Source organism: Camelina sativa, chromosome 13, assembly GCF_030686135.1.
Source record: "Camelina sativa cultivar CO46 ecotype springtype chromosome 13, ASM3068613v1".
Classification (NCBI taxonomy): Eukaryota; Viridiplantae; Streptophyta; class Magnoliopsida; order Brassicales; family Brassicaceae; genus Camelina; species Camelina sativa.
In genome coordinates, this window is record NC_141892.1 from 16301653 (window position 1) to 16313866 (window position 12214).

Here is a 12214-nt window from a genome sequence, read left to right on the forward strand (position 1 = left end):
TATATCTGAGAAGGTAGGGTTTGATTTCAAGCATCTTAGCATCACACCAATCTCTAAGGAGCATAGATAAGGCTAGATCTAGAGCTTACCATTAGGCTTGCTAAGAGATTAAAAGTCTTGTTTGGTTTGAGATGTATTGCTTAATGCATGCTTGTGTAGATTCTTTACTTTGTGAGAACAAGTCTAGAAATGCATAGGTTTGATTGTTTCTTGCCATGAGAGTGGATTAAACATGTATTAGAATAGTATGTCTAGAGATCAGCTCAATGTTTGCTTGAGATTTGTTGACCAAGTTAGATAACCACAATGATTAGCTCAGCCCATGAATCCCTCCTCAAGGCCTTCTTTGTTTATTGAAATCTTAGTCTAAATATCATTGCTTGCTTGTTGTTTGATTAGTTTCTGCATTGCTCTGTTTTTCTTGTGTTGCTCTGTTTTCACGTTTAAGTCTAGCTCGACCACGTACTCGACCTACACTCGGTCGAGTGCTGCTCGAGTTCATCCCCAGAACTTGTGTTTTTAATTTGTGATTGTCTTGTTTCATTCCTGTTTCATTTCCATTGCATTCACGTAGTTTCATGTTCATTACTTGTTTTGCATTAGTTCATTAGCATAGTGTCAATCTCTGTTCTAGTTTCATTATAGCTTTAATTTGTCTGTTCTGTTTGCATTTAGTATCTTGTTCTAGTTGTTTTTACTTTCTGCATTTCATATCTCATTTTAGGATTGTTAGTGACAACCAATCTTTACAATTGACTTGACTTAGACTCATATGCACATCTTAATTGTTCACAATCACTCAGATAGGATTGACACCTCTTATACTGCAACTGCATAAGGGGAATTGAAACACCCTGACTTTTATTCATTCCATACATCTTTCTTTCACCACACCACAAAGAAAGTCAGTTTCACTTAGATTTTAAAAGTGTAGAAGACTTACATTGCTTTGGTTCACCACATGATTCAAGCGATGACTTTAGACTTTGCTTGTGAACGACAATCTGTTTAGGGACCTTTTTTGTATGAGATGTTAACTTAGCCTTCATCTTCTCAAATTTAATGTACTCGGTTAACGCCTCAAGAAGATCTGACTGCGTCTTTGCCTCCACAGATTTTGGGGGTTTCTTTTGATCTGGGACTAAGGCTGGTTTCTTTTCAGGAACTGGTTGGATTGTGCCATTGGCATGGGGAACACAGTGTAACGCTTGTGGAGCTTATTCCTTAGAAGCTTCTTAAGATCTCTCCACAATGTAATATTTGGCTCCTTGTAATACCAACGGTCATCAAATTCTTGAAGTCACCATTTGTAAGCGTGTCCTGTGAGTTGGGTAAGTGCAAAAGCTAATCTTTCATTTCTTGGAATGTCCTTATAGTAGAACCAATCATCCATGTTTTTCTCCCACTCAAGGTAGTCTCCTTTTCCTGTAAAGTTATTGAGTTTATGAGCCAAAGAGATTTTAGAACGAATCACAGATTTAGATTTGGGAGTGTGAGAGGTTTTCTGTGGGCTGCTCCGGGTTGATCTAGATGTGTCGTCTGGTGGCTTGGGTTTAAGATCTTGGTGTTGCCTTTGACGTAGAGCACCAAGCTTTTCATCGAGCATCGTTGCCATAGTAGTTGTGATTGATTTTGTAATTCTCCTTTCCATGCTAGAGGGGGTTGACTCTTCCTCTTCAGACGCCACCATGGTACCTGAAATAAAACAAAGATCCAACAAGTAAATAGTTCCAAAAACACGCAAATGAAAACGGATCTGGAAAAATATGAAAATGAATCAAAAAATTCCAAAATAAATTTCTAAAAATAATAGACTCAAATAGGATCCAAATTCAATTGATTTCGTAATTTTTGAACGAGTAAAACATTTGATAAAATTCTTGCAAGATGAACGAAAATCAGGGAAAAAAGAGAGAGTGACGATTGGAAGTCCAAAACATGGTTGCAAAGTGGCTCTGATACCACATGATAGACTCCTGGATGAGGATCTATGCCCAAGGACACACTTTGCAAGGTTTTGGAGTGAAATGGACGAAATGATGATGAACAATGGATTGAACTTTGGTGATGCAGCGTAATTGATAGATGAATGGCGATGAAGATGAAGAGGATGGATGCAGTATATTGAAAGGGGAAACGAATTGTACTTCCAAGAGAGATGAAAATCTCTTAGACTACAGGCGTGAATACAACTTAGATATGACACACTAAGAAGTAAACAAGTTGAGAAGATATTACACACTCCTCAGATCAAACAAGTAAAAATAAGGTTTTTGATTAAAATGTTTGATGATTTGCAAAAGAGAAATACATGGAGATTATATAGAAGAGGGAGGACAAAGAAGAAGAGGGGAGAGAGGAGAGACATGCAAGAGCATGCACAAGGTCAAACTCTTGTAAGAATATGCACAAGTCCCACAGTTATGCAAGTTCATGCAAAATGTTTAGGAAATTACAAAAGCATTAAATGTAAAGTTTGAACAAGAGAGAAAGAAAATGGGCCAAGGCAAAGAGATGGGCCTTGGACCACGAAATGGGGTGACAAAGGGGCCTAGAAAGTGTCACTTAAGCCTCATTAAAAACCTTGTCATGAAAACCCAATGGGACAAAACTTGACAAGGGAAAAAGAGTGCATAAGCAACACTTAACCCTTCATCGAACACCCTGAGCTGTGAGCATCGTCCAAATGGTTTGAGCCACGTATTCTTGCTTCTTGTCCAGCTCCTTGATTATTCCAATGATAGCTTGGTTTAACCTACTGAATTTTGATCTTGTAAGAGTACTTGCCGGAACGACCAATGCTTCCTCCAATGCTTCCGCTGGTTCAAGCTGCTCCTCCAATGCTTACTCTGGTTCAAGCTGCTCCTCCAATGCTTACTCTGGTTCAAGCTGCTCCTCATGTCCATGTTATTTGCTTGAGTTGTCCATGGTCTCATCAGGAGACCAAACAAAGAAGACACTCGATGGTGCACTCGACTCAGCACATGATCGAGCACTCGATCGAGTGCCTGATCGAGTCACTGGTCGAGTTACACCTACCGAGTCTGATAAACCCACCAAGTACATTCCTCCAGCATACAAACCACCTCTGCCATTCCCAGGAAGTTTCAAGGAAAAGATGATTAGGAAGCTCAAGAAAAAGATTGAGAAGCAGGAACTGATGGCCATTCAACATGAAGTGACTGTTGAGGAGAAGAAAGAGGACAGAGGACCAGCTTTGGGGCAGTATGAACCATATCCTCTCTATAAGGGCATGTTACTTATCATATCAAAGCAGAAAACCAAGAATCAAGCCAAGAAGGATCTAAAAGACATGGGAACAGCTGTGATTCAAACCAAGCTTGAGGATCCAGGCTCATTCAACCTACCATGCTCACTAAACTATATGCACTTCAACAAGTGTTTATGTGACTTTGGAGCTTCTGTGACTGTTATGCCCTTCTCAATAGCACAAAAGATAGGATATGAGGAGTTCAAGCCAAGCAACCTCTACATCAGTCTTGCTGATGGCTCTAGGAAGGATGTGATGGGTAAATTGGAAAGCTTTACAGTGAAGATAGGTAAGGCAAGGATACCAACTGACTTCATCATCATTGAGATGGAACAGGAGCTTGATGATTCTATTATCCTTGGAATACCATTCTTGGCCACAGCTGGAGCAGTGATTGATGTTAGAAAGGGTATAATCAGCTTGGACATTGCTGGTGGGTTGACTATGAGAACATCAAGAATGCAACAAACCAACCCACCATTGGAGGCCAACCCTTTGTTATAGAAGATAAAGCTGACGTTCAGTTTTCTAAGGAAGAAATAGACTCTAAGGTCAAGATTTCAAACAATGAGGTAGATGTTCAAAACCTCAAGACTTCAGTTTAAGAGTTGACTGATCTGGTGAAGCATCTCCAAGTGCAACTCAACAAGAAGTCTGTTAAGAAAGCAAGGCCAAGGCTCAAGATCAAGAATAAACAAGTTTCAAGTGTGTTGACTGTTTTAACCAAGAAAAAGGTTCATGGTGATCAAATTGAACCAGGGGGGACCTCATCATCTCTCTGGTCTCCAAACCAAGCCTGAAAAGGCACCAAAAGTCAAGCTTAGTGACTATAAACAAGCTCAGTAGGGAGGAAATCCCTAAGGTATCTTTGTATATAGGTTTAATTTCCTTGTGTTTTTGATTTTTCTTTCATTTTTGTTTTGGGCAGGCTTCTACATGGGTTTCACAAGTGGACTTAAGCAATTTCGGACTTGAGGAGAATGCTTTCTAAAGCCACTCGACCAAACCATTAAGAAGCACACGATCGAGTGTTGTTCAAGCCCAGGCCCACTCGATCGATTGGAGGGAAGAGGAAGTTCAAAATTCAAAATTCTGGTCAAGCACTCGACCACGTGGGGTTTATTGGTGGGGTCAAGTGGCAGCAAAAGTGAGTCAAAGATTCCAAATTCAAATTTTGAATGGTATACACGCTCCACCCTTGTTTTTTTGTCCCCTCCATCTCTTTATAAGGGCATGAATTCGAGCATAAGCACCTCACACTCTCTCATTTGCAAAAACACATTCATTCAAGCTAAAAACATCTCTTTGCTCTCACTTCTGGCTCAAGGCTTAAGTTTCTTTGTTTTCTGGGTACTAACCGACTAATACCAAGCTTTGAGTTTCTTTTCATAGTTTCCAATCACAATGTCTTCACAAGCTAGAGAGACACCAGAACAAGCTGCTATCCGCCGAGCTGAGGCCAAGAAATCCGCTGAAGACTTCATGGATCGCCGTGATGCAGCTTTGTTAGCAAGAAGAGAAGAAGACGGAAACTTGACCACGCACTCGAGGAGGCAAACGGTCGAGTTCTGGCTCGAGCAGGGGGTCGAGTGCCCGTACGGAGAAGAGAAAGCAGCCTGTAGAAGTGGACTCAGAAGAAACTGAGAGTGATAAGGAAACAGAAAGTGAAGAAGAGATGGAGGTTGACAATGAGGAGTATAGAAGGAACAAGACAAGTGAGAAGAGGCCAGCAGCTGAAGTTCAACAAGAAGAAAGTGGAGATGAAGAAGAATCTGATACCTTATCACCAACTCAGCTCTATGAGGCTCTAATGACCATGAAGTTTCAACGGACCAGATATCCTCACAAAGAGACCATGGAGGAGCTTGGTATTGCTGATGACTTGAAGCTTCTCTTTGAAATCTGCAGTTTAACCAATTTCATGGTCATGGACATGGAGGGCTATCAAAAAAGAGAGTTGTGAGTTCATATCCACTGTTCAAATCCACTACTTCACTGATAGGGTTGATCCAGAGAGAGGAGCTGGTTTCATCACCTTCACCATCAGGGGGAAACACTATGAGATGTCACTTTTGGAGTTAGCTTCAATTTATGGGTTTGAAACTGGGAATGACTGCAACATGGTGATGCCAAAGGAAGAATTGTACTCTGTTTGGCACACTATTGGTGATGACAACCCATACTATTCATCCACAACCAAGAGCTCTAAGATCAGAAGCCCAGTTCTAAGGTACTTTCACTAGGCTCTAGCTAACACCATTTTGCAAGAAAAAAAACTGGGAACTTGAATGAAGGGGAGCTCAAGATGATAGATATGGTCCTCTATGGTATCATGGACAAGACAAGAGATGGGATCACAATCTGTGGGAGTAGGGTTCCAACTGAATTTTCTATGGTCCTCATTGACCAAATGACTTACTACATAAGTTGGGTTAGCAAGCTATACAAGAGGGGCTCAACTGGAGTCGTAACCATTGGAGGCATCATCACTCCAATCCTTGTGGCTGCTAAAGTCCCACTTGGAGGTTAAAAGAACAAGCCAAGATGGATTGACATCCCATACCTCACTTCTACTCTCATACTAGCCAAGGAGAAGCATCATGGGAGATATTGTAGTGACCCTCACTACAGGATAAAATTTCCTTGAAGGAATTTATCCCGAAAGAACTCAAAAAGGAAGAGGAGATGAAGCAGAGAAGAACTACTAAGTTTTATCCGAAGAAAAACCGATTGTGCAAGGTGCCGATCAGTTGGCCAGCGCACGTACGTACAGACGTACGCGGTACGCGCAGGACAGCGTACGAAGACAGACAGAGGGACTACCATTCATATGGTACTGTAAACCAAGGAAGGTTGCAGGGAACGGGAAGGAAACCGTTAAAATAATATTTTAATTCCCGAAAGTTAGTGTGGGATTAAAATATTAATTAATTTATTCAGTGGATTTTCTACTAAGTATAATTAATTAATTAAAGAGGTGAGTGGAGGAATATTTTAATGGGGGAATCGATTTTATTGGAAGAATATTCTCTCCCACTCACGCATGAGAAGGAGAACGTGGTGATGACATCTCACTTAAATATTTTTGCCAAGTGTTGGAGGAGAAATGTGGAGCTGCCACATAACCCCCCTGCGTGTGCTTCAAGTAGCTCACCCACACTCCCTATAAATACCTTCTCATTTTCTCACTTGGAGAGAAAAAGAGAGAGACGCCAAGAGGCTGCTGGCGCAAGAATGAGAAGAAAAAGTGTGATTTTCTTCTAAGTGTGGGAAGAGAGAGTTGAGTTGCTTCATCTGCAGGAAGAGTTGTTGAAGCTAAGGGAAGATCGGGTTGTAGAAGCTGAAGATCTGTAAAAATCTGTGAGTTTGAGGGAGCATATAGTTCGATCTAGCTTGGAGTGGTAGATCCAAGTTAGATTCGAAGTTGCATGTGTATATAGTTGCATTCTTCTTGATTTCTTGTTAGTTTTCTAGAAGTTTTTGCATTTGGTTAGGGGATTCCATGTAAAAATCACAAGTGTTGATGGGGAGATCCACTTGATTGATGTGTTGCATGTGAGGTTCCATGGTATATATCAAGCGTGGATGAGTAGATCCGCTTGATGGATATATTGCATGTGAGGTTTTCCCCTTTTTGATCTCAAGCGTTGATGTGAAGATCCACTTGATTGATTTGTTGCATGTGAGGTTGTCCATGGGAACTCTCAAGCGTGGATGTGCATATCTGCTTGATCGATTTCTCCCATGTGATTTGGATCCATGGTGAATCTGAAGCGTGGATGGGACATCCGCTTGATTGAGTCATCGCATGTGAATTTTGTGTGGTTGCATGTTGCATTTTGTGTTGTTGCATGTTACATTTTTGTTGTTGCATTTTTTTTTGTTGAGGTTTCTGGTTCTTTAAGATCATAAACCTATAACCTTAATTGTGGATTGGTCTTAGTGCGTGGCGTTCGTGATGGGGAGATCCGAGCAGCCATAAGCACACTAAGAATTGGGATATGTCTGTCCTTACCCGCAAACCCGTTTCAACATGCAAACTAAAATAGTCTTGCATGTGGTTGCGAAGAGCTCGATCTTGGCTCGCTACCTTGATCGATGCTATACACGACGGTGTATTGGGATTTTATTCTGGTTGCATGCCTTGGTGGTTGTATTCAGAGATAAAATGGGAGACGGAATATCTGGGCCCTTAATAAAACTTGTTTAAAAATCTTTCTTTTTATTCAAGTTTTGCATGTTGCATTGGTTGCTTGTGTGTGATTGTTTGCTTAGCTTACTTCTGCATGCTTTCTCTGATTGGTTGTTTGCTTGCTTGCTTGCTTGTTGCTTGATTGCGTGTTTGCTTGCTTGATTGCTGTGTGGTTTTATATTTCTTGTGATTTGGGGTGGGATTGGGAATCAAATATTCTGCAGGGACCCCTGAGACTCACTAAGTAATCTTAGATTACTTATGATAATATTTTGTCCTGCAGGTAACCACTAGAGGTCTGGAGGTCGTGCTGATCGATAGGAGCCCAAAGTAGTTTTATTTTGTGCTTTTGTGTAAAAAGAAGAAGTATGTTTCTTCCTGTTAAAAACTCTTTGTAATATATTTTTGGCATTAGGCCTGGCCACAAACGTTATAAGTTGTCTTGTGACATATTAATAATAAATAATATTCGGTTTTATATTCGAGAGCGAGCTATGTCTGAAGTGGCCTAGTCCGGGTTGGCTCAACACTTGGATGTCATGAGGGTTGAAAAGCCTAAGTGATGTCTACAGTGGTGGAAATATCATCGATGGACTGGCTAAGGTTCGCAATGTGTTTTAGAACCTCAGCCGGATCGTTGGTGAATATTTCCTTATTGTAGCGTCTGGGAGTGTTCTGGCCGGGATGGCTTAGGAATGGTTTGGGGGCGTTACAGATACCTTTTCAACTTTGACCACCCAACAGTAGGAAAGACTCAGTTTGTTCTACCAAACCAAGAAGCAAGAAAAATAAGTAAAGGGCTTAACATTGACTTCTGGCCAACAGCTGAGCTACTGCTTGAAGGAACAGCCCCATTTGCAGAGAACCAAGCTGAAGATGTAAACATGGCTGAAGGGGAAGAACAGTTCTACTTTGATGACTATGAGCCCTAACCAAGAGATAGCAGAGGTGTGAGAGAGACAACCAAGAGGGTGATACTACTCCAAAAGTGGAACAAGTGGCATGGGAAGACTATTGAAAAGCTGAAGAAGAAGGTGGTGAAGATGTCCAAGTCTATCAAGGGTATGAAGAGAGAAATTGCTAAATTGAAGAGTGGAAACTCATCCCCAGCACCAACTGAGCATTTGAAGAGGAATAGCTATACTAGAATCTTGCCTAGGGCTGAAAACCCTTTGGAACCTTCAAGAGCTTCATCATTTGAGCCATCACATAGGAGAAGAGGTTCAATTCGCGCAGAACAGCAAATTCCAAGGCACTCGACCAGTGCACACGAACCAACACGCGGCTGAGCACTTCCCCAGACCTCAATATGGTTTCCCAGCTCCTCAGGGTTATCCACCTTACCCCTATGGCCAAGTTTACCCTCCCTTCCCACCTCAGTACTTCATGGACCATGCACTCATGCAACAATACTTTGGGCAGCAAGGACAACAATTCTATCCACAACCACCCACTCGACCTAGTCACTCGACCGAGCACTCGATCGAGTGCATGTCTGGTGCCATAGTAGAGTTGCCTCCCTCTCCATCAGCAAGCCAAAATCAAGCCCCAGGCTCAAGCTACATCTATGACAGCATGACTGATGCTGTGGATAGCTTCTTCCATAACCCTTGTGGTACCAACATCACCTTATACATTGTTTATACCATTTAAATTGCATATTTTGTTTATTTTAGTTCTTAAATTCTCTTTCAAATTTTTATTACACAAGGGACTGTGTAATTTAAGTTTGGGGGAGAGTTTAAGACAGCATTTGACATAGTTTCCTATTTTCGTATTTTAAATCTTTAAGTATAATCATATTAGCATTTGCATTTCACTTAAGGCATAGAAAAACAAAAAAAAGTTTGAAATTTTTTCACAAAAATCTTAAAAAAAACAGAGTATTCATGTAGTTTGCATTGCATATTAGGATCTTGTTAGCATGTTTCATATATGACTGTTTCATATTTTCATTAGGGATCAATGATGAGTTTAGCCTTGTTAACATTGTTTAAATTCACTAAATAGGATCAATGTCCAAGTTAATAGTACTTTGATAACTCTATATTTTACCATCTTTTAGCATGCATTTATTTCCTGTTTTGCATTGTTTAGAGTTAGTTTTAGCACATTTATGTCTTTTATTCTCAGTTTATGCATTAGGATAGAATTTGCATTGCATTTGCATATTTGTGTGCACAAACAGGTAAATTAGGTACTTTGGAAGCACAAAGGAGAAGTTGTGATCAAAAGGGGGACATCTAGCAAGGGAATAAGGCTCAAAAGAGGAGGAAAGCAATTACTCGACAATGGAGTCGAGCACACACTCGACCGTTTGCCAAAGAACACTCGGTCGGATTCAAAACAAGTCCCTCAAATATCTACCCGTATAAAGATCTTCCGTTGGCATTCAGCTTCCAAGTTCTTCACGAAAGTTATAGACAACCGAGTTAGAGTTCCAATGCCGGTGGTCTCAGGCCGATAGGAGTTATGGTGCAAAAGTTATCCCGAATTTATTGAACAGATATCATCCCAGATCGAGGACTCGACCGTTGGAAGAAGTAGGAGAAGAGTTCACTCGACTATGCACTCGATCGAGCACATGGTCGAGTTGTGAGCCGCCTCTCTATTTTGTCTCCTAGCTAACTAGGGCTTCCCTTAAGAGACCTATTTATAGAAAAGAAGGGAAGCCCTAGTTAGCTAGGAGACAAAATAGAGAGACGGCTCACAACTCGACCATGTGCTCGGTCAAGTGCATGCTTGAAAAAGAAAAGAAAAGAGGGAAAAGATAAAGAAAAGGGTTAAGTCTTAAGGAGAGAAGTGATTTAAAGCAAATTTAATCTCTAAGTGAAAGAATGGAGTAGTATAAAGGGTGTAAATAAGGTTCTGGTCAAAGAAAATAAAGACAGAAAAGAAGAGTCTAGTAAAAGCTTTATGACTTGGGAAACAAGTAAGAAAGAGAACCTTAGCATTTAAGAAGGAAACCTCCATTCCACTAGAGAAATCAAGTAAGAAACATCTCCTAAGATTTAAAAAAAAAAGAGGAAAGGGTAAAAAAGAAAAGATGAAATTAAAGGGTAGAACTAGGACATAATGGGATTAGAATGATAGGCACAAACACTTTGGGTATCTTTGGGTAGACAAGGTTCTGTTCTTATATGTGTCTAAGTGATCTTACCTTTATCCTTCTTCTAAAGCTCAATCCACTTTTTGTGAGAGAAACATTGTTATTGATAAGCCCCACTCAAAATGAGTTTAAACATTGCATAATCTGATTCATGTTCTTGTTTAATGAATGTTAAAGGAAATGAATGATTTGAATGCATGTGGAAGTCTAAGGTTTGAATCAGTTAAGGTTGTGAAAGACTTGTCTAAAATCTTTAAGTATAGCTCATTCACCTTGCATCATAGTAGTAGTAACTTGGACATTGATTCTAGCTAGTCTATTAACATTTTTTAGGTTATGAGATCCCACCTTCAAACCTCTCTTCCTTCTTATGTCTTGTTTGTTTGCTTGAGGGCAAGCAAAGACTAAGTTTGGGAGAGTTGCTATGTATATATTTTACCATATTTAACCATGGTTTATTCACATCTTTTACATGTTTTATTAGCTTGTTTTGTCACTTTCATATAGTTTAAGAACTGTTTGTGCATTAGAATAGGATTTGCATTGCATTTGCATTGTTTCTTGTTTAAACAGGTGAATTGGACTCAAGAAGCATGGAAATAGCATATGGGATAAGAGGAGTGCAACTAGTGAAGCAGATAGGAGTTGAATCAAGGAGAAGACCAACAAAGCATGAAGCACTCGACCACAACTACTCATGCACTCGACTGTGTGTTGTTGAAGCACTCGACCGTGTTCTGCTGAAGCACTCGACCGTGTGCAACTCATGGACTCGACCGTGTGCTACTCAGGGACTTAACCAGTGGGAAGCAGAAGAATGGACCACTAGACCATGGCCACTCGACCACAAGACCACTTGTGGTCGAGCACATCGAGCCGCCTCTCTATTTTGTCAGCTAGCCAAATCAGGGCTTCCTTCCCTCACTATATATATCCCTTGTACCTCATGGCCGCCCATAACTCTCTTTTTAGGCAGAAAAATAATTGTACCCACCAAAAACCTAGTTTTTACCCCTTAAGGGTTTTTTATCTTTTATTTACCATTTGCAACTTTTATTACTGTTTTTTCTCAGATTTCAATACTTTGTAAGTCTCATAACTTTCTGGGTATTGAGAATCTGAGTTTGCTTGTTTATATTAAGTTGTTGTTCATCATCTCATCTCTCTTATCATGTTTATTTCATCATTTTCTGGGTTTATGTTTATTATCATCATGATCTGTTCATCTGAGTAGTGAGCTAGGATTCTGGAGATTGATTAGGCTGGTTTAGGGGTGTGGTTATTTAGACTAGTTAAGCTTGTTTGATTATATATCCCTTCTGGGTTAGATATGCTCTATGCTATTCTTATATCTGAGAGGGTAAGGATAAATCTTAAGCTTCTCTGCATCACACCAATGTTAGGGTTGTTAGATAAGGCTAATACTGGAGATTATTGTGCCTAGCCTAAGAGATTAGTTGTCTAGGGTGGTTTTTGACAAATAATGAACCTGAATCTTAATGCATGTTTAGTATGGTTTCACCAATGAGAGTTGGGTTAGGATGTTACTAAACCTGATTGTTATTGCCATGAGAGTGGATTAGCAAGTTTATGAGGTCATTGTCTAGGGATAGCTCTTGTTTGAGATTTGTTAGCTAGTTTA

The 12214-nt window shown here is 40.2% G+C and overlaps 1 protein-coding gene across 1 annotated transcript; it reads right to left on the reverse strand.

Annotated features, from left to right (window-relative positions):
• Nucleotides 1-1300: 1300 nt before the first annotated feature.
• Nucleotides 1301-2906, reverse strand: LOC147929645 (uncharacterized). The gene is made up of 2 exons (XM_087480680.1): nucleotides 2879-2906; nucleotides 1301-1695 (listed from the first exon to the last, which is right to left on the reverse strand). Exons 1-2 carry the CDS (start codon nucleotides 2904-2906, stop codon nucleotides 1301-1303), a joined length of 423 nt encoding a protein of 140 aa, XP_087336806.1.
• Nucleotides 2907-12214: the final 9308 nt, after the last annotated feature.

Bases quoted from the DNA above. Each gene is read 5' to 3' on its own strand.
- LOC147929645 (XM_087480680.1), bottom strand. From the start codon at position 2,906: ATGGACATGAGGAGCAGCTTGAACCAGA. The intron at 1,696-2,878 runs GTAAGCATTGGA...GTTTTATTTCAG, and splicing joins GAGGAGCAGCTTGAACCAGA to GTACCATGGTGGCGTCTGAA.